Consider the following 22,789-nt stretch of genomic DNA (forward strand, 5'->3'; position numbering starts at 1 on the left):
GGAACGTTGTATCCTTAAGCGCATAAAACATGACTAAAATTTGATTAGTTTTTCAAAATATAAATTAATTTCAAATAAAAGCCGTAAAAGTGGCTATTTGGGATTTTCTCCCATAAATTTATCATTGAAAACATGAAACTAAACCTAATAACTCTAAAAATTAATGACCTTAAACTTTTGAATCTCGTTTACCTCATAATAAAACTTTCAAAATCAAAAATCAAAACTTGTTAAACTTAAAGTATTTACATAAAACAAATATGGTCAAAAGCTTAAGATAATTGTAATTCCAAGGCCCATTTTTGTAAATAACAAGATGTGTTGGTTCAATATAGAAAAAAGCCCAACCACACATATTTGGAGCTCCATGGGTATATTTAGTCTTAACACATTTATGAGGTGTTATGTTATCATTATGAGCCCTAATTCATCTCTATTCGTGAAATGACATTTTACTTACGGTAAAACACTTTCTATTAAAGACTTATAAATTTTTAAAATTTGAATTCAAAACTTTTGAGTAAAAATGAAGTACTATTCAACACAATTTTTTGTGAAATTTATATTATACACTTTTATCTCGTGCTAATATAACAATTTCAAGTTTAAAACTTTAAGATATTATTTGGATAACATGACTATTTTAAGATAGTTGTCCTATGTATTATATTCTCTAACATCTATAACACAACCTTGTTTCTAATTCTTTTTATGAATGTACTTATTTGATAAAATAAGTCATTTTTTAGCATTTTTAAAAAATTAACGTTTAATTAGTAAATGAAAAATATTTTTCGAATTAGATCACTTTCATCTTCTTAACTCCTTCAAGCTATGCAATGAGCAATCAACACACTTTTAGCAAGATCCCTTGAGGAAGACCTCCCATTGTTCAATTTCTTAATTGTTAAAAAAAGTAATGTCCACCAAGAAAGATGTTTACATAACAGCTGAAAATTTTGTTTTTCATACTCCACCAAGTAATAAAAGCTCCACAATACCATGAAAATTAAAGGAAAGAAAAAAATATATTGAGAAATAGCATATGGCCCATGACATGATTTTTTATAAAACTATGTAACAACCTTTTCTCATTTTGGTTCCGATTTGGTGTTAGATATCCGTATTGAAATTTGGCTGTTCTGGAATTGTATTGCGTAAGATTCCGTTCGGGAGAGAATATACAATTATCGTGTCCTCATTTTTTGTCCAAGAAACGGATTAGTATTTACATATATTTTTTTCTTCATTATTGTCTATTTATAGTGGATATCCAAATCAACTTGCGCATAACTTATCTATTTTGTTAGATATTTATAAACAAATATCAAATACATCTTGAATGGATGGAGAAATTATCTAACAATTTTTTTTTAATCTTTATCATAATTTAAACTTTGTTTTTTAATATTTTACATCTATTATTACCATCTAGATCGTACCCTTATTTTGTACTTTTACTTTAGACATTCTAAAAATAAACACGATAAACTACCATAGAGGTTATTATAGTCCATCTAAGAAGCAATATTCTCTCATATGAGCCTAGCTTGCACAATTAAACAAGTCATTAGGTCGAAGACTTATTCTTATCGACATGAAATTTACTTAAATAAACAATTATGTCTTTTTTAAATAGTCAACATTTGTATTATCGTTTGTCTATCAATATTTTAAAAATATGAGAGTTTTGTAAAGTTTATTTAACACCGAGGAAATTGTTCTAGAATTTGCACAAGGTTATATGTGAAACGAATTTAATATTATTTAGAAAATCTAATGACATTATTCGCTTTGGATTTAGGCTTATACATCTTACTCAAAGTTAAGACCTATTTTCTTATGTTCCTAACGTTTTCTCTAATATCCATAAATACAATATTTACCTCACTGTTTAAACGTGTTTTAAATATTAATTCAAAAAGTCCACACAAAAAATAAAGTTATACAATATTAATATTCTTTTTATGTCCATGTAAATAGAATATTTAATAGATATAGATATTTTTAAATTATAATATATCAAATATCATAATATCTCATAATTATAATTTCCAAAACTTAGATTTTAATATGATATTCAAGGGCCACAGCGGAGGACTGATGTCGTTTTCGTCAGTATTCATTTGCCTTTATTTTCCCGGTAACACAAACCAAAATTTTTTTTTAAAAATAATTATTTTCATCCAAAAGCGAGGGAAAAATAAATAAAAATTACTAAAATATTAATTTTTAATTTTAATTTTAATTTTCTCCAATAATAAACAACAACAAACGTTCCTCTCCAGTTTCTTCCCTCGAATTAAATTATATAAAAAATTCATCCTAATTTTTTCCCTCTCTTCTCCAGAATCTTCTTCTTCTGCTACTTCTACGGCTAGGGTTTTGATTTTTTCGTTGTAGCTCGCCGGTATCGATTAGTCGGAGTACGGTGGTTGTTGGATCTGCCGATGGCGGAAGAGGAGGAGAGGAACGGCGGTGAGCGGAGTGAGACGAGTGACTACACATCGGAGGATGAAGGTACTGAAGATTACAGGCGTGGAGGTTATCACGCTGTTCGAATCGGAGATACATTCAAACAAGGACGATATGTAGTGCAGAGTAAGCTTGGTTGGGGACATTTCTCTACTGTTTGGCTCGCTTGGGATACGCAAAAATCTGTGAGCATTTCTACACTATCTGCTTACATTTTTCGTGGTATTAATTGCTCTGCAATAGCTGTCGTGTTTGCTTGTTTTGTTTAGCAACTTACTGTTTACTGTTAACAGATTTAGTTTTTGGACTTGTGATTTTGGTGTTTGAGTTTTTCTATGTTTGCGCGTGTGTTGTGTGTGTGAGAGAAGATACTTTGATATAGTAATTCGATATAGTAATTGTTGTCTGTTTGTAATTTCTATATACTTCTATGCTGCAATTGTTGTATTATTTGTTCGTTTTGTTTACTAGTATAACAATTTTTGCATCTTTGGACTTGTGATGTGTGAGAGAGAGGAGATACTTTGATGCAGTACTTGTTATCTGTTCACAGTTACAATATATTTATAAATGCTGCTATTGTTGTATTATTTGTTCATTCATTTAGCAACTTATTGTTTACTAGTGTAACAATTTTTGCATTTTTGGACTTGTGAGTTTGGTGTTTTAGTTTGACTTTGTTTGCCTGCATGTGTATGAAGACGAGATACTTCGATATATTACTCGTTATCTGTTCTCATTTTTGATACAACTGTGATGCTAAACTTGTTGTACTAGTATTTATTGTTCAGTTTAGCTATTTATGGTTTATTTTAGCAGCTTCCACATTTGTGAGTATTTCTTTTTTTTGAAATTGGTAACTGTTTCTATTGCTTTAAATCAGTACATGGGTTGTACTGCAAATCATATCTATATAATGAACTCTAAAGGCACTGTCCTATCCCTATAATGAGTAGATCTGATGACACCAACAACACAAAGTTAGAATATAATTCAGTTTTACTTGCTGCATATTACTCTCCCGATTCTCGGAAACTCTAAATTTCTCTCCTTCTAGATAGCACACCAAATTGTAGCAGGAAGGAAAGAATGTTTCTCCAGTTGCTTCTGTTCTTTGCTTGTAATTCTGCTTCTTTTCAACTGTATAAGGCCTTTGCCATTCTACCTGGCATGACCCATGAGATGTTTTTGAGCCTTAGGAATAGACTCCACAATTGGCCAATGACCTTGCACTGGATGAACAAGTAATTGACTGTTTCTGCAGTTTCCCCGCCGGAAAAACATCTAGAGCAAAGTGTAATCCCCCTCTTCATCAAATTCTCCTGTATCAACACAACTTCCTTAGCCAGTAACCACACAAACCAACCACTTTGTGTGGGATCTTGGCCTTCCAAATGTGTTTCCAGACCATTTGCGTACCTGCATAATTGGTTGGTTCAACTTCCTATCTTTTGCACTTACTTTAAAAGTTCTTTCACAGTTCCGTAACCACTGCAATCTGTCCTGCCTGTCTCCAAGACACTAAATTGTTCAATGACGCTAAAGAATTATGTTACTCTTGGAATTTCCCAATCATTGAGGTGCCTTCTAAAATATAATATTCCACCCATGAGGTGTCCTTAGTTCAGCTAATGTACTTTGTTGTTGAAGTACCAGAGTGTAGAGTGTGTATATCTGGGAGAAGTGTCTCTAGATTTCTTGCATCATGCCAATCCTACTTCCAAAATCTAGTTTTGGCGCCATCTACCACTTTAGTCTTGGTGTTTGGTTTTGAATTCATCCCATAGTGATTGTACGGATTTGCATAAACTAACACCATCGGGTGTGGTAACTTTCTTCGTCATCTAATTGTCACTTTCTTCATATTTTGCTTTTATGTTTGAGCCCTATAAATTCTGATTATCGTCGGAATACCTCTAAAGCCACGTCATTGTCAAAGCGTTATTTTGATTCTTTAGGTTCTTCATTCCTAAGCCACATTGTTTTGGATGGCAAAAGGCGACAAGGGCTTGCCTTGCCACGAGGCGAGGCACTCACCTTTTTGAATTAAGGCGCAAATTAATACGAAAAATTTATAATTTTAATTGCATGTATAAATATCCAAAATCTTAATAGCAATAACATATATTAGCAAATATTTCATTTCAAAAACTAATCGTAGATACTAAAAGTCTAGAACTTGAATGTCTCAAGAATTCCCAAGACAATTGACAAGCAATACTAGAACTCTAAACGTTTATTCTTCTTTAAGATTATCCAAATCTTGAAGATCAACATCCTCTTGATCATGATTATATTGCTCCTCGTCTTCTTCATTAATTAGTGTCTTCATCAATTAGTGTTTGGGTCCTACTTGAACTTCTAGATGCAATTTGTACTCCTTTGCCCTTGTCAAGTTCTCTTAATCTTAAGAAATTTCCCTAAGATGATAGATACTCTCGTTAGCTCCAATTGCATAGCAACACTACCCCAAGTAAGATCAGCTTCCTCATATATTGGTTCATCTTCTTTGTCTTCGGAGCATCCAACTAAACATTCATCTGACTCATCAATATTATCCAGGAGAATTGGATCAATGGTGTCACAAGCATTATAACGACTTTTCAATGTTCTATTGTACTTAATGTACACTAGATCATTGAGACGCGATGGTGCAAGCCTAGGAATGAATCTGCGCATAAGTTACAAATATTAACTAATAGATACTAATAATAATATAATATGAAAATAGGATATAAAATATTTTTCTTACGTGTTTAAACGCACTCCATGTTCGCTTACATACGGATGAGCTACAAGTTAAACTTAATACTTTCATGGCAAACTTTTGCAAATTTGGTGTTTGACTACCAAATAGTGACCACCATTCAACTTTTAAAAAATAAATTTTAAGGTTAATGAGTATAAATAAGTCAAATAATTTAGGTAAATCTATAGTATAAGGTATAAACTGTAAAGAGCTAAGTAAACTCACTTACCCGGTGACCTTGTGTCTCCGGCTCTTCGAGCCTGACCACAACCAAATAGTCCATTGCCATTTTGTACTTGAGAATCTTAGCTACTAGTAAATCTTGTATTGCTATATCGGGATTCATCTTCTCAAGACATGCATGATAATCTTGTATTGTTGGACAATCATTTATTAACATTGAGAAGCTGACCGAAGATATGCAGAACTGATGCATCGTCTCCATTTGAGACCAAATCCCATCTTCTCTAGCATACCCATATCCCAGTTGACATGGTCATATGTTTCTCAATATCTAATTTGCATAAAATGCCTGTTTATTTCAAACTTGACCGGGAATCTATAGCTTCAGTAGGTATTAGAACAACATCCATGATCTGCCTCCCCTTAATAAAAGCTAACTGTTGTGAGTTATAACAAGTTTGGACATCACTCTTTTTAGCATTTCGATGAGCACTTCTGTGAGAATTTTAAAGATGCTGCCCATCAAACTGAAAGGTCTAAAGTCTCTTAGTTCTTTAGCACCTTTTTGGAATCAGGGCTGTGAAGATAGCATTGAAACGTTTTTTGAACCTCCCTTGGTCATAGAAATGCTGAAAAGTCTTCATACTCTTGACCACTTCCCGACATTTGATGTAGAACCCCAATTTAAAGCCATCTGGTCTTGGTGCTTTATCCACTGCACATTGCTTTAAACTTCTCGTAAACTCCTCATCAAAATTTCTTTCTAGGTAATCCATTATCCCTTCTTTTGCTCCACTGGCCTCCAAACATGCCATTTTGACCCATCTATCCCCCACAAAGCTGCCTTACAAGTTACAACTCAGTGATATCCCCCTGTAATCTGGTTTCTTGTAGACAAATGATGTCAGCTTTCCAGTCCCCCATAATGTTCTTGATAACCTTCCTCTTTCCAGACCCATGTGAGTATTTCTAAACTTACATGTTCACATTTTTTATATACTTATTATGCTGCAATTACTGTAGTATTTGCTTGTTTTATTTAGCAACTCATAGTTTCTTGCAACAATTTTTGCATCTTGAACTTGTGATTTTGTTTTCTTCTGTTTTTTTTTTTGTGTGTGTGTGTGAGAGAGAGAGAGAGAGAGAGGAAATACTTCGATAACTTGCTATCTGTTTGACATAGATGTGATGCTGCAGTTGTTGTACTAGTATTTATTGTTCAGCTGAACAATTAATGGTTTATGGTAACAACTTGCACATCTGTGAGTATTTCTAAACTATCTGTTCGCGTCTTGTATATACTTAATATGCTGCAGATGTTCTAGTGCTTCTTTGTGTTATTTTTCAAAGTATACTAGTATAACATTTTTTTTGTATATGGACTTGCGTATGTATTGTTTGAGTTTTTCTCTGCTTGTGTGTGAGAGAGAGAGGAGATACTTCGATATAGTACTTGTTATCTATTAGCATTTTATACGTATCTATTACGCTGCATTTGTTCTTTTTATTTTGTAATATATTGTTTGCTAGTATAATAATATTTTTGTATATGGACTTTCGTATATAGTGTTTTTGACTTTTTCTCTGTCCACTTGTGTGAGAGAGGTGATACTTCGATATAGTACTTGTTATCTGTTTGCATTTTCTATATACTTATTATGCTGCATTTGTTCATTTTACTTAGTAACCTAATGGTTACTAGTATAACAATCTTTTTTGTATATGGACTTGTGTATATAGAGTTTGAGTTTTTCTCTGTATGCGAGTGTGTGTGAGAGAGGGAGAGATACTTTGATATAGTACCTATTATCCGTTCACATATTCTATTTACTTATTATGCTGCATTTGTTCTAGTATTGTTATTTTATTTAGCAATGAATTGTTTAATAGTATAACAAATGTTTGAGTTTCCTCTGTCTGCTTGTGTGTGAAAGAGGAGATACATTGATTTAGTACTTGTTATCTGTTCTCATTTTTGACGGAGATGTGATGCTACAGTTATTCTAGTTATTATTGTTTGGTGTAGCAACTTATGGTTTATTGTAGTGTTTACTGTTTGGTGTAGCAATTATTGTAGTGTTTATTGTGCACTAGTGTTTACGGTTCTTATGAATTTTCTGTGGTTTTTGCATAAAATTCTCTGACATGTGGATTGCCTTAGCTAATTGTTGGTTATGTCTTGTGAGGGATAGAGGTTTGTTGCTCTAAAAGTTCAAAAGAGTGCTCAACATTATACAGAAGCGGCTATGGATGAGATTACCATATTAAAGCAGATTGCAGAGGGAGATCCAGATGATAAGAAGTGTGTGGTGAAGTTATTGGATCACTTTAAGCATTCCGGGCCCAATGGCCAGCATGTTTGTATGGTATTCGAATACTTGGGAGATAATCTTTTGACTCTAATTAAGTACTCAGACTATCGAGGGCTATCAATTCACAAGGTTAAAGAAATTTGCTTCCATATCTTAGTGGGTTTGGATTATTTACATCGTGAGCTTTCTATTATTCACACAGACTTGAAGCCAGAAAATATTTTGCTCTTATCAATGATTGATCAAAGTAAAGATCCAACAAAGTCAGACGCTCCCCTTATTCTTCCTTCGAGTAAAAGTAAATTTCTCTCTGAATCTGGGGCTTCCAAGGAAGTAAAGGTTTATAATGGTGACCTGACTAAGAACCAGAAAAAGAAAATTCGGAAAAAGGCTAAGCGAGCAGCTCAAAGATGTATGGACAAGGAAGCTTCTGAGGAAACTGAACAAGATAATGAGGCCAGTAGTCCTGAAAAGTCCAATTCTGATGAGAAACCTAATAAAGACTCATCTGAGGGAAAGACTAATGCTAAAGCAAGTGAAAATGGCTCAACAACAGATGGAACAAGGGATGGACAGCAGAGAACTCAAAGATCTAAAAGAGGCAGTCGATCCATGAGGCAGAAACTATTGACTGATGTGGACCTTAGGTGCAAATTAGTTGACTTTGGCAATGCATGCTGGACGTATAAACAATTCACAAGTGATATCCAGACAAGACAGTATAGATGTCCTGAGGTTATCCTAGGATCTAAATATTCTACTTCAGCTGATCTTTGGTCCTTTGCTTGCATTTGCTTTGAGCTTGCCACTGGTGATGTTCTTTTTGATCCACACAGTGGTGACAATTATGACAGGGATGAGGTATAGCAACTCTACTTTCAATATTTTAACCACTTAGATGCAAGCATGTGTAGATCGTTATTTTAGGAGTTAAATTATTATTTGATTTCATTATTTTCTAAATTAATGAATTAAGTTCAAGGAAAGGAAAGGAAAGGAATCGTTTGACAAGATATATGTTCCATTCTGTGTTTGGGTTTTGTACACTTGATGTGTACATGTGATACCTATTTCTGGGTGCTCAACTGCTCATTCTTCTAAAACATTGATTTTAAAAACAATACCTCTTCAATGGGATATAACTTCAGCTGTGGTGAAGGGGATGGCATTTATCCCTGATGATACCACTGGAACAGAAGTAAAGAGACAATGACTTGATTTGATCTGCCAACTTGTGTGGTGTCAAAATCAATCATCCGATCAATCCAGTCTTGCCAGGGCAAACTGGAAGCGCATGTAAGCCTTAAAGTGAGGCTCAACATAGACTTGGTGTTTCAGTGGCTTAGGCGAAATGCTTTTGCGAAACTGCTAAGAGGATGAGGTGTTTATCTTACCTAAAACATTGCAACCAGCTATTTTCAAATTAGATTGTTTTACAAGGTTATCTTGAGAAAAAGCAATAGTGAAAGACAGAATAGTTAGCAAAATGATATATTAATTGTTAATTATACTTTTTGGATATATATATTGCTTATTAGGTACTATAGAATATTAGAAATTTACAAAAGAAAGCTAGACATTTGATTTGAATTAGAAACTTAGTTGCAAATTTGCAGATGATACATAAATTTAATATGGTATTTGAACATTACTGATGTATTCATTGCAGTTAGTCAATTCATCCAGCCATATAATTCTTGTTTTTGTGTAAGCATATTTCTTTCTATTTAAACCTCATGTTTTAATTATGCTTGTACTTAAAAAGCATTTGTGTCTTTGCGCTTTACACCTTTGACAATACTGAATCAGACAATTATTGAGTCCCAATCCCAAACTAGTTGGATCAGCAATATAACCTTTTTTTGGTTTGTGCAATTTGTCAATAGCTTGGGATTGAGGTGTGGTTGTTGCTCTATTTGTAAGTAGGTGTCTTTCAAAGCCTTCACCCCCAAAAAGAGAGTGTTTGTCTTTTGAGTCTAAGAGGGGGTTTCTATGTTATCCCTAACTCAGACCTAAAGTAAGAGTAACGACAACAAAAACTTATTCAACAAGTTGGGCACTGCCTATATGGATCATTTGTTTATAACCTGTTTGATTCTTAGCCTATCTCATCCGTTTGTAGCTCCTTCAATTGCCATAGTGTTGCACCTATGAGTTGGTGCATTTGGAGGTATAGGTAGGATATGATGAAACTATCTTATGTGATTTCCCTAGTTTTATACGTTGTGTGTGCTACTTATAGCTTGTATTCAATATTGTAGATGTCATATCAGTTTTAATATCAACATTTCTATGACACTCATCTTGGGAACTTCATGCTCCTGCATATTTACTTGTATTTCTCTTTAACCAAAATGTTGTAAATGTCCTCAACTTTAAATAAACATAGAAGAGTTAAAGTTGGGAAAATGAAACCTAAAATGGAGAATATGGAATGCATTTGTGGTTTCAAATTATTACTTCAGTACTCCTATGAATATGCAAATTGTGTCTTATCTCTCTGAAATATGTTCTTCCTATGCTTCCTAGATGTCATTACTGTATATTATTGACCCTATCATAGTTCTGAGGCTTGCCTGAATAGATTGTTGGGAGTACCAGCTAAGCTATTAGTCTTCGGGGATCTTTTAATTGATCAGTTCGTTGAGTTTGTGGATGGTGAAGCAGTCACTTTCTTAGTGAATCACAGTATACTTTCATCTGTTTTAGATTAATGCCAACATTTACATGTCACTCTCATGGCATTGAGTCTTGTTACTGACATTCACATGATTGCATATAAGTTAGTACAAGACCAGTTCTTTTTTAGTTTTTGGCAGGTTTTGTTCATTAAGATATTTTAAATAATTTTGTAGTTTAATGCCTTCAATAGCGGGTTCAGTTCAATGATATTTTCTTTGTTGCCCTTTCTGCGCAGGATCACTTGGCCCTTATGATGGAGCTTCTTGGAATGATGCCACGCAAGGTGATTTTTGGTTTCTGGTTAATGTCTTTCTTGTTGAATTAAAAAAAAGGAAAAGAGAAGTAGGAGAGTGAATCTTGTCATTCAAAGAGGAGAAGTGATCTTAAGTTTGTGTGCAGATTGCCTTAGGTGGGCGTTATTCACGAGAGCTCTTCAACCGAAGTGGAGACTTGAGACATATCAGACGATTGCGGTTCTGGCCTATGAATAAAGTGCTTAGGGAAAAGTATGAGTTCAGTGAACAAGATGCTCATGAACTGGCTGATTTCTTAGTTCCAATACTTGATTTTGTGCCTGAGAAAAGACCTACTGCAGCTCAATGTCTCAATCATCCATGGATTGCTGAACGCCTTCGGGATCTTTCTCCTTCTAAAACTAATTCTACATTCCAAGCAACTGAAAATGGTGTCTCAGAGAAGAAGAGGGAGAAAGATGAGAGGGAGGCAATGGAAGCTGGAGTAGGCAACATTGTGATTGATGGAACCGCAAAGCTAGTCAAAGTTTCTCAATCCGTAAACCTAGCAAAAGAGAGTTGATTGAATCAGGTTGTGGTCTTTTTCCCATTTTGATCTAACCATTATTTGAGCTTATGAAAGTTTGCAAGTTAGACCATGGGGTACTTCTGGTTCCCTGTATTTCGTTTGCCTCTTCATTCTTGATCACTATTGTATCTTTGTCGAAGCATTAGAAGATTTTGAGTACAACCTGTATCAGTGAGTACCACAATTTTCTTTGCGGAAGTTGGATATCCTGTCCTTTATTTTTGCCTTGTTGACGAAGTTTTGTATCTTTCATTGCTTGTATTAATAGAAAGTTGGCCGTGTGTTTTTGTTGATTTATGTTCATACTATGTTAGTGGGCAGATTTCTCTGGTTGATCCAGCTGATGGTCTTTTTTCAGGTGAAAGCAGCGCTGTTACAATTCAAAAACAACTGCGGTAACTGGCAGCACAAGTATCTCATTACCTATGAGACGTTCGACTTACTGGTTGTGCAGTAGCAAGAATTCTTCTTGCTGATTGAATTTTCCAGTTACATTCCATTGCCGCATATTTCTGTTATATAAATTGTTACTGCCCTGCATGATCATATTTCGGGAGAACTAGACGAGTGTTATAGGCCACGTATATAACGTAAAGATAAATTTATATCAAAAGGGGTAATTATATCAAATATCATTATTGTCAACACTTGGCTAGGAAAGAGGAAATGATATGAGAAGTCTTCTCAAATGGCACACTTGTTCAACTTACTCGCCACTAGCATATACTGTGTTCAAAGCCAGCAACATGCACAATGACATTTCACACGTAAGGCATGAAGAGGGTGGTTTACATAGCCTCAAACAAAGCTAGAGATTCTCTTTTTGATATATTCTCAGCTCATATATAAGCTTTTACGGACGCAATATCTTCGCTGTCTGAATGTCTTGGCAACGTGTGGTGGGAGATTATGCTAGACTACATAACAAGCTGGTAAAAGAGAGTGATGGCTACTCCTAATTGGCACCCATGGTATATAACTTGAGGAAGATTAGATTGTCGCCTTCTCTCTCATTCTACGGATCTTGACTGGGGACATATTGCATACCTAATTTTGTTGTTTTCGCCATTATATTGGCAGTGTCTGCGAAGCATCATATTGATGCACAATGATCCTACTATCCAGACATGCTGCAGAATATGCTAGTATATGCGGCATCTTTTTGGGCACCCACTGCAGTTGAAAGCTCAATCTTGGTTAAAGATTTACATCACCTGCAGATAAAACAAACAATTCCAAGCTCAGGTCGGTTAAGTTGCCAGCTGAGGTGAATCTAGGGTACGACATATGGGTCCACCGAATCCAACAACTTTTGGTCAGATATATATAAGTCAACTACATAAAATTTTTTATCGTGAATTCAGTTATTAGTGTATATTAAAGTCAAGGTCACCTTTTAGTTCATCACCTTTTATCCATATTTCCACTTACAAGTACTTACGAGTCCAAGAGAATCATTATTTCATGTGCACTGCAAGGAGGAGAGTGTGTACCGACTTCTTTGTCACAATTTATATAACATACTTTCATTCTTAGTTGGTTCTAGAATAATTTCACATTTTTATATTTTTATATTAAGGTCTTTTTTCTTAAACTTGTGCGAAGTCAAACAACGTCACATAAATTAGGACAGTGGGATTACTAATTATTAGAGAGGAGGCGCTATACCTGATTGTGGAATCAGGCGTTGTTTACAGTATTTTCCTCGTTCTGAGATACCAGTACATGAGATAAAAGGCCAGAACAGCCCCAACAATTATTCCTGCTGTTGTAAGCCAGAATGCAAACTGCATTTAATTAGACAAGTATATGATGAGAAGACAAAATTCTGGAAATATTTTCCCAAAGATGAGGAGATATTGATAACGAGCTCTCGAGATCTAAGAAACATACCACATGTTCCTCTAGATAGGATCTTAAGTTCATGCCAAATATACCTGTACAGAAGCCAAAGTAGGTGTGTTATAACATGTATTAGTATACATGCGTACCAATTTGAATATTTGAACATTATCCCCTTTTATACAGATGAACTATTTGCAGCACTGTAATAGAAAAAGAAAACCATCTTTTGTATTTTATAATTCAATTGCAACACATTCTCTACTTTCTGGCTCTCCAAAGATTTGTACTAAATAAGGTTCTAGATTGTCAAGATGAAATGCTAAGAAATAAGATGGATGTTGAATGTGTGGTCATACAAAATCAGATTAAAAATGAACATATTCGCCGAAAGATGCATGCATCAAGTGGTGCCAAAATTTTTATGGGAGTTTAGAATTTCTACATCATTAATTAGTCTTTACTTGGAAGCATTTAATACAAATCGACATAGGAGAATATGCATGAAATTTTTTAAAAACTATACATGACCAGGTAATGATAACGTTATAACACAAAGTAATAAAATATTATACGAGCACACATTTAGGATGAAATGAGAGAAGGTCTGATCATGTCCTACATCAACCTACAGATGCACCGATTTGTAGGTGTGAAACTAAAGGTTAAAGATTTTGCCTCAGAAAAGGTACAAACCCCTCATTACGAATGACATTTTCGTTCAAACCATGAGTGGTTTTTAACCCAAGGAAAATTCTAACGACACTTAGAAGCAGGAATGGAACCTGAAAGGGATGAAACCTGATTACTCAGATAGCAATAACTGACAACCTCGTATGTTTATAATTTTTTTTCTCAGGTCAATACAAGGACTGATCAGGGAGACTTGAATTACGAAGTTGGACACATGCATCACAAAAAATGTCTGAGCAGACAAAACTAAGTGGCAACAACTGATTCTCATGAAGAGATATCAAAGAAGAAAATACTGGATATGTTTAGCTTGTTTTCTGTTTATATTAGTTGTACAAATACCTGCTACCAGAGCACCAACAGCAACACAAAATGTTCCAACCTGTAGAATCAACTCAAATCTGCTCACCTCAAGCCTTCGAGAACTGAAAAGGACAAGCAAAAAATTTACATTAAAATCAAGTCTGCCCACTTATGATATTTCATAATTATGCATCAGTAGACCACAAAGGAGTCAAAACACGACCAAATCAAGTACACATTCACCAATTGAAAAATCTGATAATCTTGTTTGAGTTGCAAGCTTTTAACTGATCTGTCAATCATCATCGACAACCTTAGTAGATATTTCATTGATTTCTTGTATGCATTCATATCCAGAAATCTTAGAAGTTTTAGCTAAAGAATCTTGCTTTTCTACAGTAAAAGCGTGTCTAAATATTGTTTAGTCAAGGTACAGCACAACTTATCACACCAAAACTTGAAAGAAAAAGGTTATCAAATGTACAGTATGGAATTTATGGTTACATGCTTTCATCTACTTATCTCTTACTCTGTTCTTTAAATACTTTTTTCATCTTTTGTGGGATTATCAGTTTCTTACACAGTTATTCTTCTTATCAAGACAAAGTACACATTCACTCATTGAAATTTCAGTACAAGTTCTCGTTTGTGAAGTCATATATAGAAGTTTTTAATGCCCTAGTTTTTTCTTTGGTTGATGTCTCATCCTCACAACTAAAACAAACGGCTCACTGATCAAGAACGCTAGCAGAATCTGTTAGCAGGCCATCGATACTTCTGCCTGACACTAAATTTATCTGCAGAAAGAAACCAGCTTATAACGTGTCTTTCCAGTGTGTTTCTAAAAGCATGAGAACTGTTTCAGAAAGTTCAGGGGATGAAATTAAATAGAAGAGTTCTCCAAATAAACGAGAGCAACTTAGACCAATTTTCCCTACATATGCACTGTTATCGCTTTTCAACTTTACATCACCCAGTTCACCAACACAAGGATAAAGAGCTAAGAGAAAAGTAATAAGACATGTACAAACCTCAAGTTTACAGCAATTGAGTCTTCCATTTCTTTTGCAGAATCAAGGAGCCTTTCAGCTTGACCATGGCAAGATTCACATCTGCAGTTGGATGAACAAATGGAAACCTGTTTCAGTAACTTACCAAACTAATATTTAGTACAGACAAATCAGGAAAGGATGGCTCAAGATTTTCTATATGATCATAAAAAAATGCTTTATTGTGGACCAAAAATTTGATTATTTGCTTTTAAATTTTTTATTGTTTGGACCACTATGCTCTAACTGTCATATAATTTGCCATGAATATAAAATTCAAAATATAGGAAGTGTGAGTGGTATGTATAAGAAAAAAGTGGATTACTTAAAGATTACCTTCAATGCACTTCAAGGATAGCGTATGCAGTTTCTCTCCAGGTTCTTATCTATCACTATTCACTGTCTCTTGTACTGCGGTTATCACACTATTTTGTTGTAATTACTGTTCTTTCTTCAGAATGCTTTCCTATGATTTCTTCACTTCGTTATTTATGTTTCCGATCTTCTTTGATACGCTTTTCTTTGAGGCGAGGATCTATAGGAAACAATATCTCTACCTCTCAAGATAAGGGGTAAGGTTTACGTACACTCTACCCTCCTCAAACACTGTTTGTGAGACTACACTAGATATGTTGGTGGTGTATTCTATTATAAGAATATAATCATAACTCCTACTCAGTTATACACTTGCATAATCAATCGAGTCACAGAGTTGATACTTCGTGTCTAATAAGGACCAATTTATCTTATTTTTCCAATTTCTTTTCTTCTTCACATTTGTAGATATTATCTATTGGTCTGACCTAGTTTATGGAGTTTAAGTTAATTTTGACATATTTATATTATAATGATAGTGAAGAAAATATTAGTGCAGTGGTTAAAAAGTTAGTTATGCACTCTAGAGAGCAAGGGTTTTAGAATAATTAGAAGTGAAGGCAAAAGATATGTACTTTAGGTTTAGCTCCCATAAGAAAAATGAGTTGAAGTGGAACTAAAGGGATTGTAGTGCCTAAATGCAAAAAATCAAGATATCTAGGTTCAGTGTGCAGGAGAAAAGCATAATAGGAAAGCTGTAACACATGATTAAACTAGAATGATCATACTGAAGGTGCCACAATATTGGCATATGCAACTATAAGATGCCTACCAAAGTAAAAGCGAGTTCTGTAAAACAATATGAGATTAACAAAGTTATGTGGAGTTGAGTGGAAGGTCAGTAAAGCCCAACATATCAACAAGATGAGGTTATGTAGAAGAGAATGTCAGGATGGAGAAAAATATAAGTGATCACATTCGAGGAGAAGTGAAGGGGATTCCTGGTGTAACTGGTACAGTTGTTGCCATATGTTTGAGCTGTGGAAACAGTCTCTAGTAGAAATGTAGTGTAAGACTGCGTACAATAACCTTTAAGGTCTGCACGTAGTGGGGGCGTAAGTGCACCGGGTTGCCCTTTACATTAGATGAAAAGTACAAGTAGTAAACCCAGAGGATAAATTGGGAGGTTGCCAAGGATGATTTGGCCATGTCCTACATAGACCTTCAAATAGATCAATTTGTAGAGTGTAAAAATGTGAAATGTAGACCTAAAATCACAGGGAGAAACGTTGACCTAAAAGACCTACGCCCTCACGACTGATGGAAACTATAGCAAAGAATAGGACACATCAGAAACAAAGAGCCATTCAAATCATATCAACTAGATGAGGTTAAGACATAGTCATGTTGGTATACTTTAACATTTTTTGGGGTGTTTGGTAAGAGCCTTTTTTAATGTGTTAGGTTCAAAATTTGAAGTTAATGAATGTGAATTCAAGAAAGTTGTAAAAATGCATATTAAAGAAATGTGACAAACAGTTTGGGATGTTTCAAAACAGAAAGAATGTCATATGAATTGGGATGGAGGAAGAATCATTCAAAAGTTTGTGCCAATATTTCATTATAAGAGCCAGGTAGTATATAGCAAATGAGAAAACCTTACCTCGAATGTGAAATAGGCCCTTCCATACACCAAAAAAGTTATCAAGACATGTTCAGAGATAGAAAACTGCAGTTCACTTTTCAAGATTTAATGTGTACTATTGCTCAATAAAATTACGGTGTCCTTTAAATTTTGTTATTGGCTCCTTGTTCTGCAGAGCTTCATTTGAATCTGACAGCCCAACCAGTGCATGTTGCTTGATTATGTGATTGCAGAGTAAACACAGAAACTAAGTATGCAACAAGTAATGAGGTATACTATCTACACTAAGGGATTTGAAATAGCACCAATACACAACCTCTGAAGATAATTCTCCAAAAGCATTTCAATTTCTTCCTCTTCTTCTGCAAAATAGAAAGACATATAAGCAAGTGTAAGAAGCATCATTGATCTGGTATAGTATGCAAGAATCAGTATGGGAATATTATAAGCACACCTTCTGCAATGTCCTTATCTAGGGGCACCGAGCACTCTATCTCATCGTTTTCTTTCTTAAGTACACAATTTCTCCCAATTATACAGATTTGACGTATTTCATGAGTATCCTCTAGAATATCAAGTAGCATTTGCTTAAGAGCCCCTGCCCTGGAACCCAATTCCACCTGTCACAAGCAAGAGAAGGGAAGTCATAATAGAATGTACCAAGACTAATTTTATAAGGTACAGCTGAATGGTAATCGTACTAGTTTCTGTTTACTGATGCGAAGTTCCTCCAATATGTCTGCAGTTAATCGGTTGGGCAAAACCTCAAGTAGTGCTTGGACCTGCACCAAGCGAGGCGGAGTATTTCTAAATTGAAAGTAACCATACCATGTAAGGCGGAAAGAGAGATACTTAATTCTAAGGGACCACTCTAGAAAGTAGGCCAGCATGTTACATTAAGAGAGAATAAGATCTGTTTAACATATTACAAGCTCGGGACAATCCTCTAAAATGTTTTTTTTAAATACTATATTAGAACAGAAGTAATGGACAGAAAATTTGAAGGGAAGTGATAAAATTCCTTGCATTTTCATCCCCTTTCACCAAGTTAACATTGTTTACTGGGAGAAGTCACTTGCTTCCAACATATAGTCAATTGGTGGAAGAAGGAATGGGCGGGAAAGGGAACAATTCATATAAAGAAGAAGAAAAACAAACATTACTTATGTACTCACTATGTTCCATACTCACACGTGGTTCTAAATCCCACAGCCTATGTTCCAATCTTTGTATCCGTGAATGCAATGCTGCTTCAACCACCTGAAATTTTCAGAAAAGAAGTCCTTTTACAAACTCCAACCATATACTACAGTTGACCCTTCAGCTCCATTCAGGATTTCCTTCTATGTGTTGTGATTCTTGTTTCTAATCAGTTACATAACATGAATAGGCGTCCACTTTAGAACCTATATTACTAAGCCTACACTATCACTACGTCTAAAATGGTTAAAGCTATCATGCTTTAAGTCATTCAAATTTGATATCAAGAATCACATCAAGTTCCTTCTACATCAGCAAGTGAAGAACATAAACCTACTTTTCAATTTGATTTAATATATCAAGCCTAACCTGGATAACATTACAGAATTGATGCATATAAACAATTATTGTCTGCAATTCCTTAGGGATCATTGTGTTGCCATTTTAATTGAAGTAGTGGCCTTCAAGCAAAGTAATGAAACTATTATAAAGACAGAGACTACAGATCAAATTGCGGGGATAATTTCCAATTCTTTTCAATACGTAAAGCTGCATATTGGACTGACTAACCTCCAAAACAAATGGCATAGATGGTCCTCCATTTGTGCTTGTAGGATTTAGCCGTGGTAACAATGAATCGATGAAAGCCTTTCCTCCTAGACTATAAGCAGACCAGTTATATTGTTAAGTTCACTGCTAGATCTGACCAAAAATGATTAGAATATCTAATATGAAATATTACCGATTATAATTAAATATAAGGACTCGCTCTTGCATTACTATGGCTCGTAAAGAACCTAGATTCAATAGAATTGCATGCTCACGGACCTGGAAGAAGATTTGTAAATGAAGTCCATCAAAAACAGCTAGTAGAGGAGTTAAATGATTAATTTGAGCAAGCAGTTAATCTAAAACTCTTTAGCACAAATTATGATAGAGAATATCTTAAATTAAAAGCTAAGGTGGAACTGCACAACTTGGCTAATCTTCAACAGTATCTCTATGAAATCTGAGTAACAAACAGTTACTTATACCTCAACAGTCATGGTAATAAGCAATAAAAACTTCCAACTATGTTGTTTTTAGATTCGTAAAGAGTAATAAAAGAGAAAAAACGCCAAGGATAAGGAAAAGATGTTCTTCAGTAGCAAAACAAACAAGGATGAATCAGCAAAATAGAAAAAGAATTTCTTTTCTATCAGTGCCTTCCAAAGATGAGCCTTGTGTGCATGAGCCAACGGCCATCACTTTGCCTAAACATGAGTTCATTAAGAGACATCTTGCCATGAAGTGTATGCCAAATTTTACCAAGAGAAATTACAAAAAAAGCATTGGGGTACTCAATGAGCTTGTTCTATGAATTAGGAAATACCAAAATTTAATCTGAAATAACATTCATAAGTTGCATGTAGCAGAGTTCTTATACTGAAAATAGATTGTTCATTTAAAATTGTTGCTTCAACCATGTTTAGAAGGTTATCTCAATATAAGTCAGAACAAGTAAATAAAAGTGTTCTTTTTATGGAAAAAATACATAGTTGATAGCAATTGAAATACCAATAAAGCAGGCATTGAATTTGTCAACCATAATGACGGATCAACACTCCTGATATCTCGAGGACGTAATCCTGTTTTCAGCATATTAGTGAAACCAGTAAGTGACATGAGAAAAAGGCTTTAATATAGGGATTTCAGATCAGTTAACTGGGTTATAGTATCTTCAAAAATAAAATTTAGAAAGACTCCTAGTATGATCGAGGTTAAAACATAGAAGCAAATGCTTTTGAGTATTAATGATTTGAGATAATAATAGAATGAAAAGTAACTAGAGATTTTTATCTGATTAATTTTTTAGAGAACACAAAATGCACCAGGTAATTGGTATAAGTAAACATTAGAGCTGAATGTTTGTACACAATTATTGATAGATGGAGTTACTCTCAAGTACAGAACTTTTTTGTGAGTTCATAGTCAGTTACATCATATAATCTCCACTTTATAGGTAACAGAGGTAACACATTTTGAGATAAAAGAAGTGAAAAGACTCACCACTGGACTTCAGCAAGTGCCTTCTGTTTATTTTCCTTTTTGCTACCGTCCCACACGTCTTTACCTCCACTACCTTAAGAAAAGAACCGACGTATTGTCAATAACTTTTCCATCTTAATTCACTTTGAGGGAGGATGGGAATTTTCCAAATGTTGATACAAATTAACCATTGAAGTAATTAACCAGCTCAACATTTATGATTGTCTATTATGAAGAGACGCATCACATATTAATTGTGAGATAACCATCAAGAAGTTCTCCCAGCATGTTTTCTTCTTGTTATGAAGGGAATGTAAAATATTTGTACTTACAAGCAGAACACAATGTCGGGATCTTTCTGGTGCGCTATCTAACATAATCAGGAAGTTGAAATTAAGAGGGAGGAGTCGCTCTGTGAGTAACAGATGCAGCTTCATCAATATCTTTAAATTCAATACTTCAATCGACTGTTGACAGTCTGGAAACTTTTTTTTTTGTTCATTAAGAATATTAAACCGCAATCCGATAAGTTGCATTCTACCCTCCTTTCATCTTTCACTGACATAGTTTTGACTACTGTAAAGACACCCAAAGTTGACCAGAAGTCTCTTCTGCCTCTTGATTTTCTATGTTAGTCCTATAGGATTCATTTTGTATTGCAGATTAAATATAATACATCACAACCATAAGCAAATATGAATGCCTATATAAGAAGCTGAAAGATTTCAAAACATCTTCTTTTAAGGAATTCGTCATTCCCAATTTCCCTTGTTTTACCTACATAATCATATTGCAAACTCCTCCAAGAACAAGTTACAATTCCATACGTTTATGTTTCAGCATTTCTCACAGTGCAGATTAAACATTATTGTGGCCACCAGAATAACTTATCTAAACTAAAAATGATGCATCAAGTAGATTTGACGAGTGTAAGTTTTCCGGTAGCTTTTGCTCAAATCATGTATATATGCTAAAATATTCACTAAGTATCTATAAATATTTGAACGCGAACTAGTTATTCTTGTATATTAACTTGAAGTTATTGTTGGAATTCATGAACTTCAAACTCCGTATCTGGCTCTGCAGTACAACTAATCAGTCAATCTACTCAATTTCTGTATATTAAACCAAGTTTCACGCTATAAGCAAAATTTAGACTAGAAAATAACGCGCAACGAAAATTGTGAAGCTGAATAAAGGATCAATAAAGTTAAGCACCTCATAAACAGGTTCACGGATTCCAAGGGACAACGAATCGCCACCGGAGGCAGAAGCACTCCTCTGCGAACTAACAGAGTCTCCATGAGTTACAACCTTATCATCATCTCCCCGAACCTCATCACCTTCATCATTATCATCATCTCCACCGTCCTTCATCAACGCTTCCATCTCAGTCGATTTCGCAACACACTCAACTACTCTCACCTTCCGAGCTCTCAGAGAAATCGCGTGATTCTTACGCGAGAACGGAAACTCCATCTTCGACCGGAAAATCGCGTATCCTCCTGTAATCAAAAATCGAAACTCCGGCGATCGAACCGGTAACTGAAGTAAATACAGAGCATTTGCCGCCATTGCAGAGAAAGCTGCCGGAGATCACGATAAGAGTTGAGAGATCTCGAGAATCTTCTAGATATTTCCCCAATTCATATGGATAATGTGAGGGTTATAATGGTGTTTATATAGGTGTATGTGATTGTGTATGTAAAAAAGAGGATGAAGCTGGTGGTTGTTATTTGAAGAAGAAAACATGTGAATGGTTTGGTTGTGGGAGGGAAAGTGAAAGAAGAAAATAATTTTTTTATGGTGAAGATTGATGCCACCTCAACCTATAATATCCAACGACCTTAGCATGACTCTTTTTTTTTTAAAAAAAATAATTACAGATATATTGCTTTTTAGTTTATTTATTATCATCGTCTCCTATAAGTTTATAATTCTCTAAAAATTTCTCATTTTGCTCTTTAGTTAAAGTCATTAATGTATTCGACTCTCCATTAATGTATCCGATCTTCTTTTCAATGTATCAGCGCATGTATCCGATCCTCTTTTTCATGTATCAACACTTTGATTTTTCGGCCATTAATATATTATGACCCTCCATTAATGTACCCGACCTCTTTTTAATGTATCAATATCCGGCCCTCGTTTTACAGCGCTTTGATTTTTTGGTCATTAATGTATCCGACCCTCTTTTTAATGTATCAATGCTTATATTATTGTATTCATTTGGAGATTTCTGTAATTATTAACTTTTAAGGGATAAATTATAATTTTTTTCTTAAAAATATGTGATTTCTGTAATTTATCTTTTTTTAAAAAAAAATAGTCTTACCCTCTATTTTATAATGATAAAATTTATTTCGATTCATATCCCGCTTAAGTAAGAGAACATCAATAAATAAGTGTTTAAGCAAATACAATAAAAAATAAGGCATATTGAAAAACGATGGAGAAGATCATATTAATAATAAATAATATGATAATAAAA

The 22,789-nt window shown here is 34.5% G+C and overlaps 2 protein-coding genes across 7 annotated transcripts; one reads left to right on the forward strand and one right to left on the reverse strand.

Moving 5' to 3' along the window:
* Positions 1 to 2,194: 2,194 nt before the first annotated feature.
* LOC101267678 (uncharacterized) lies at positions 2,195 to 11,853 on the forward strand. Of its 2 annotated transcripts, XM_010315016.4 has the most exons (5): positions 2,195 to 2,660; positions 7,600 to 8,580; positions 10,637 to 10,684; positions 10,801 to 11,226; positions 11,582 to 11,853. In XM_010315016.4, exons 1-4 carry the CDS (start codon positions 2,451 to 2,453, stop codon positions 11,215 to 11,217), a joined length of 1,656 nt encoding a protein of 551 aa, XP_010313318.1. In that variant the 5' UTR covers positions 2,195 to 2,450; the 3' UTR covers positions 11,218 to 11,226; positions 11,582 to 11,853. The 2 variants fall into 2 exon arrangements, with proteins under 2 accessions (XP_010313318.1, XP_004250999.1); XM_004250951.5 differs by lacking the exon at positions 11,582 to 11,853 and having other exon boundaries at positions 10,801 to 11,516.
* Positions 11,825 to 22,103, reverse strand: LOC101267965 (magnesium transporter MRS2-11, chloroplastic). 5 transcript variants are annotated; one of them, XR_738623.4, is made up of 14 exons: positions 21,517 to 22,103; positions 20,320 to 20,392; positions 19,828 to 19,898; positions 19,013 to 19,098; positions 18,841 to 18,931; positions 18,262 to 18,330; positions 17,772 to 17,852; positions 17,525 to 17,690; positions 17,387 to 17,432; positions 15,093 to 15,173; positions 14,101 to 14,183; positions 13,117 to 13,160; positions 12,892 to 12,988; positions 11,825 to 12,437 (listed from the first exon to the last, which is right to left on the reverse strand). XR_738623.4 is itself a non-coding variant. In XM_004250952.4 (14 exons), the coding sequence occupies exons 1-13, from the start codon at positions 21,871 to 21,873 to the stop codon at positions 12,915 to 12,917; spliced, it is 1,344 nt and encodes a 447-aa protein (XP_004251000.1). In that variant the 5' UTR covers positions 21,874 to 22,103; the 3' UTR covers positions 11,825 to 12,437; positions 12,892 to 12,914. The 5 variants fall into 5 exon arrangements, 1 of the variants encoding a protein (XP_004251000.1); XR_003244237.2 differs by having other exon boundaries at positions 12,892 to 13,010; positions 17,376 to 17,432; XR_011212353.1 differs by having other exon boundaries at positions 15,447 to 17,432.
* Positions 22,104 to 22,789: the final 686 nt, after the last annotated feature.

The sequence above is a fragment of the Solanum lycopersicum genome, chromosome 11 (assembly GCF_036512215.1).
Source record: "Solanum lycopersicum chromosome 11, SLM_r2.1".
Classification (NCBI taxonomy): Eukaryota; Viridiplantae; Streptophyta; class Magnoliopsida; order Solanales; family Solanaceae; genus Solanum; species Solanum lycopersicum.

Bases quoted from the DNA above. Each gene is read 5' to 3' on its own strand.
- LOC101267678 (XM_010315016.4), top strand. From the start codon at position 2,451: ATGGCGGAAGAGGAGGAGAGGAACGGCGGTGAGCGGAGTGAGACGAGT. The intron at 2,661-7,599 runs GTGAGCATTTCT...TGTGAGGGATAG, and splicing joins CTTGGGATACGCAAAAATCT to AGGTTTGTTGCTCTAAAAGT. The intron at 8,581-10,636 runs GTATAGCAACTC...CTTTCTGCGCAG, and splicing joins ACAATTATGACAGGGATGAG to GATCACTTGGCCCTTATGAT.
- LOC101267965 (XM_004250952.4), bottom strand. From the start codon at position 21,873: ATGGCGGCAAATGCTCTGTATTTACTTCAGTTACCGGTTCGATCGCCG. The intron at 19,899-20,319 runs GTGAGTCTTTTC...TGCTGAAAACAG, and splicing joins GCACTTGCTGAAGTCCAGTG to GATTACGTCCTCGAGATATC. The intron at 17,853-18,261 runs GTGAGTATGGAA...CGCTTGGTGCAG, and splicing joins TGTGGGATTTAGAACCACGT to GTCCAAGCACTACTTGAGGT.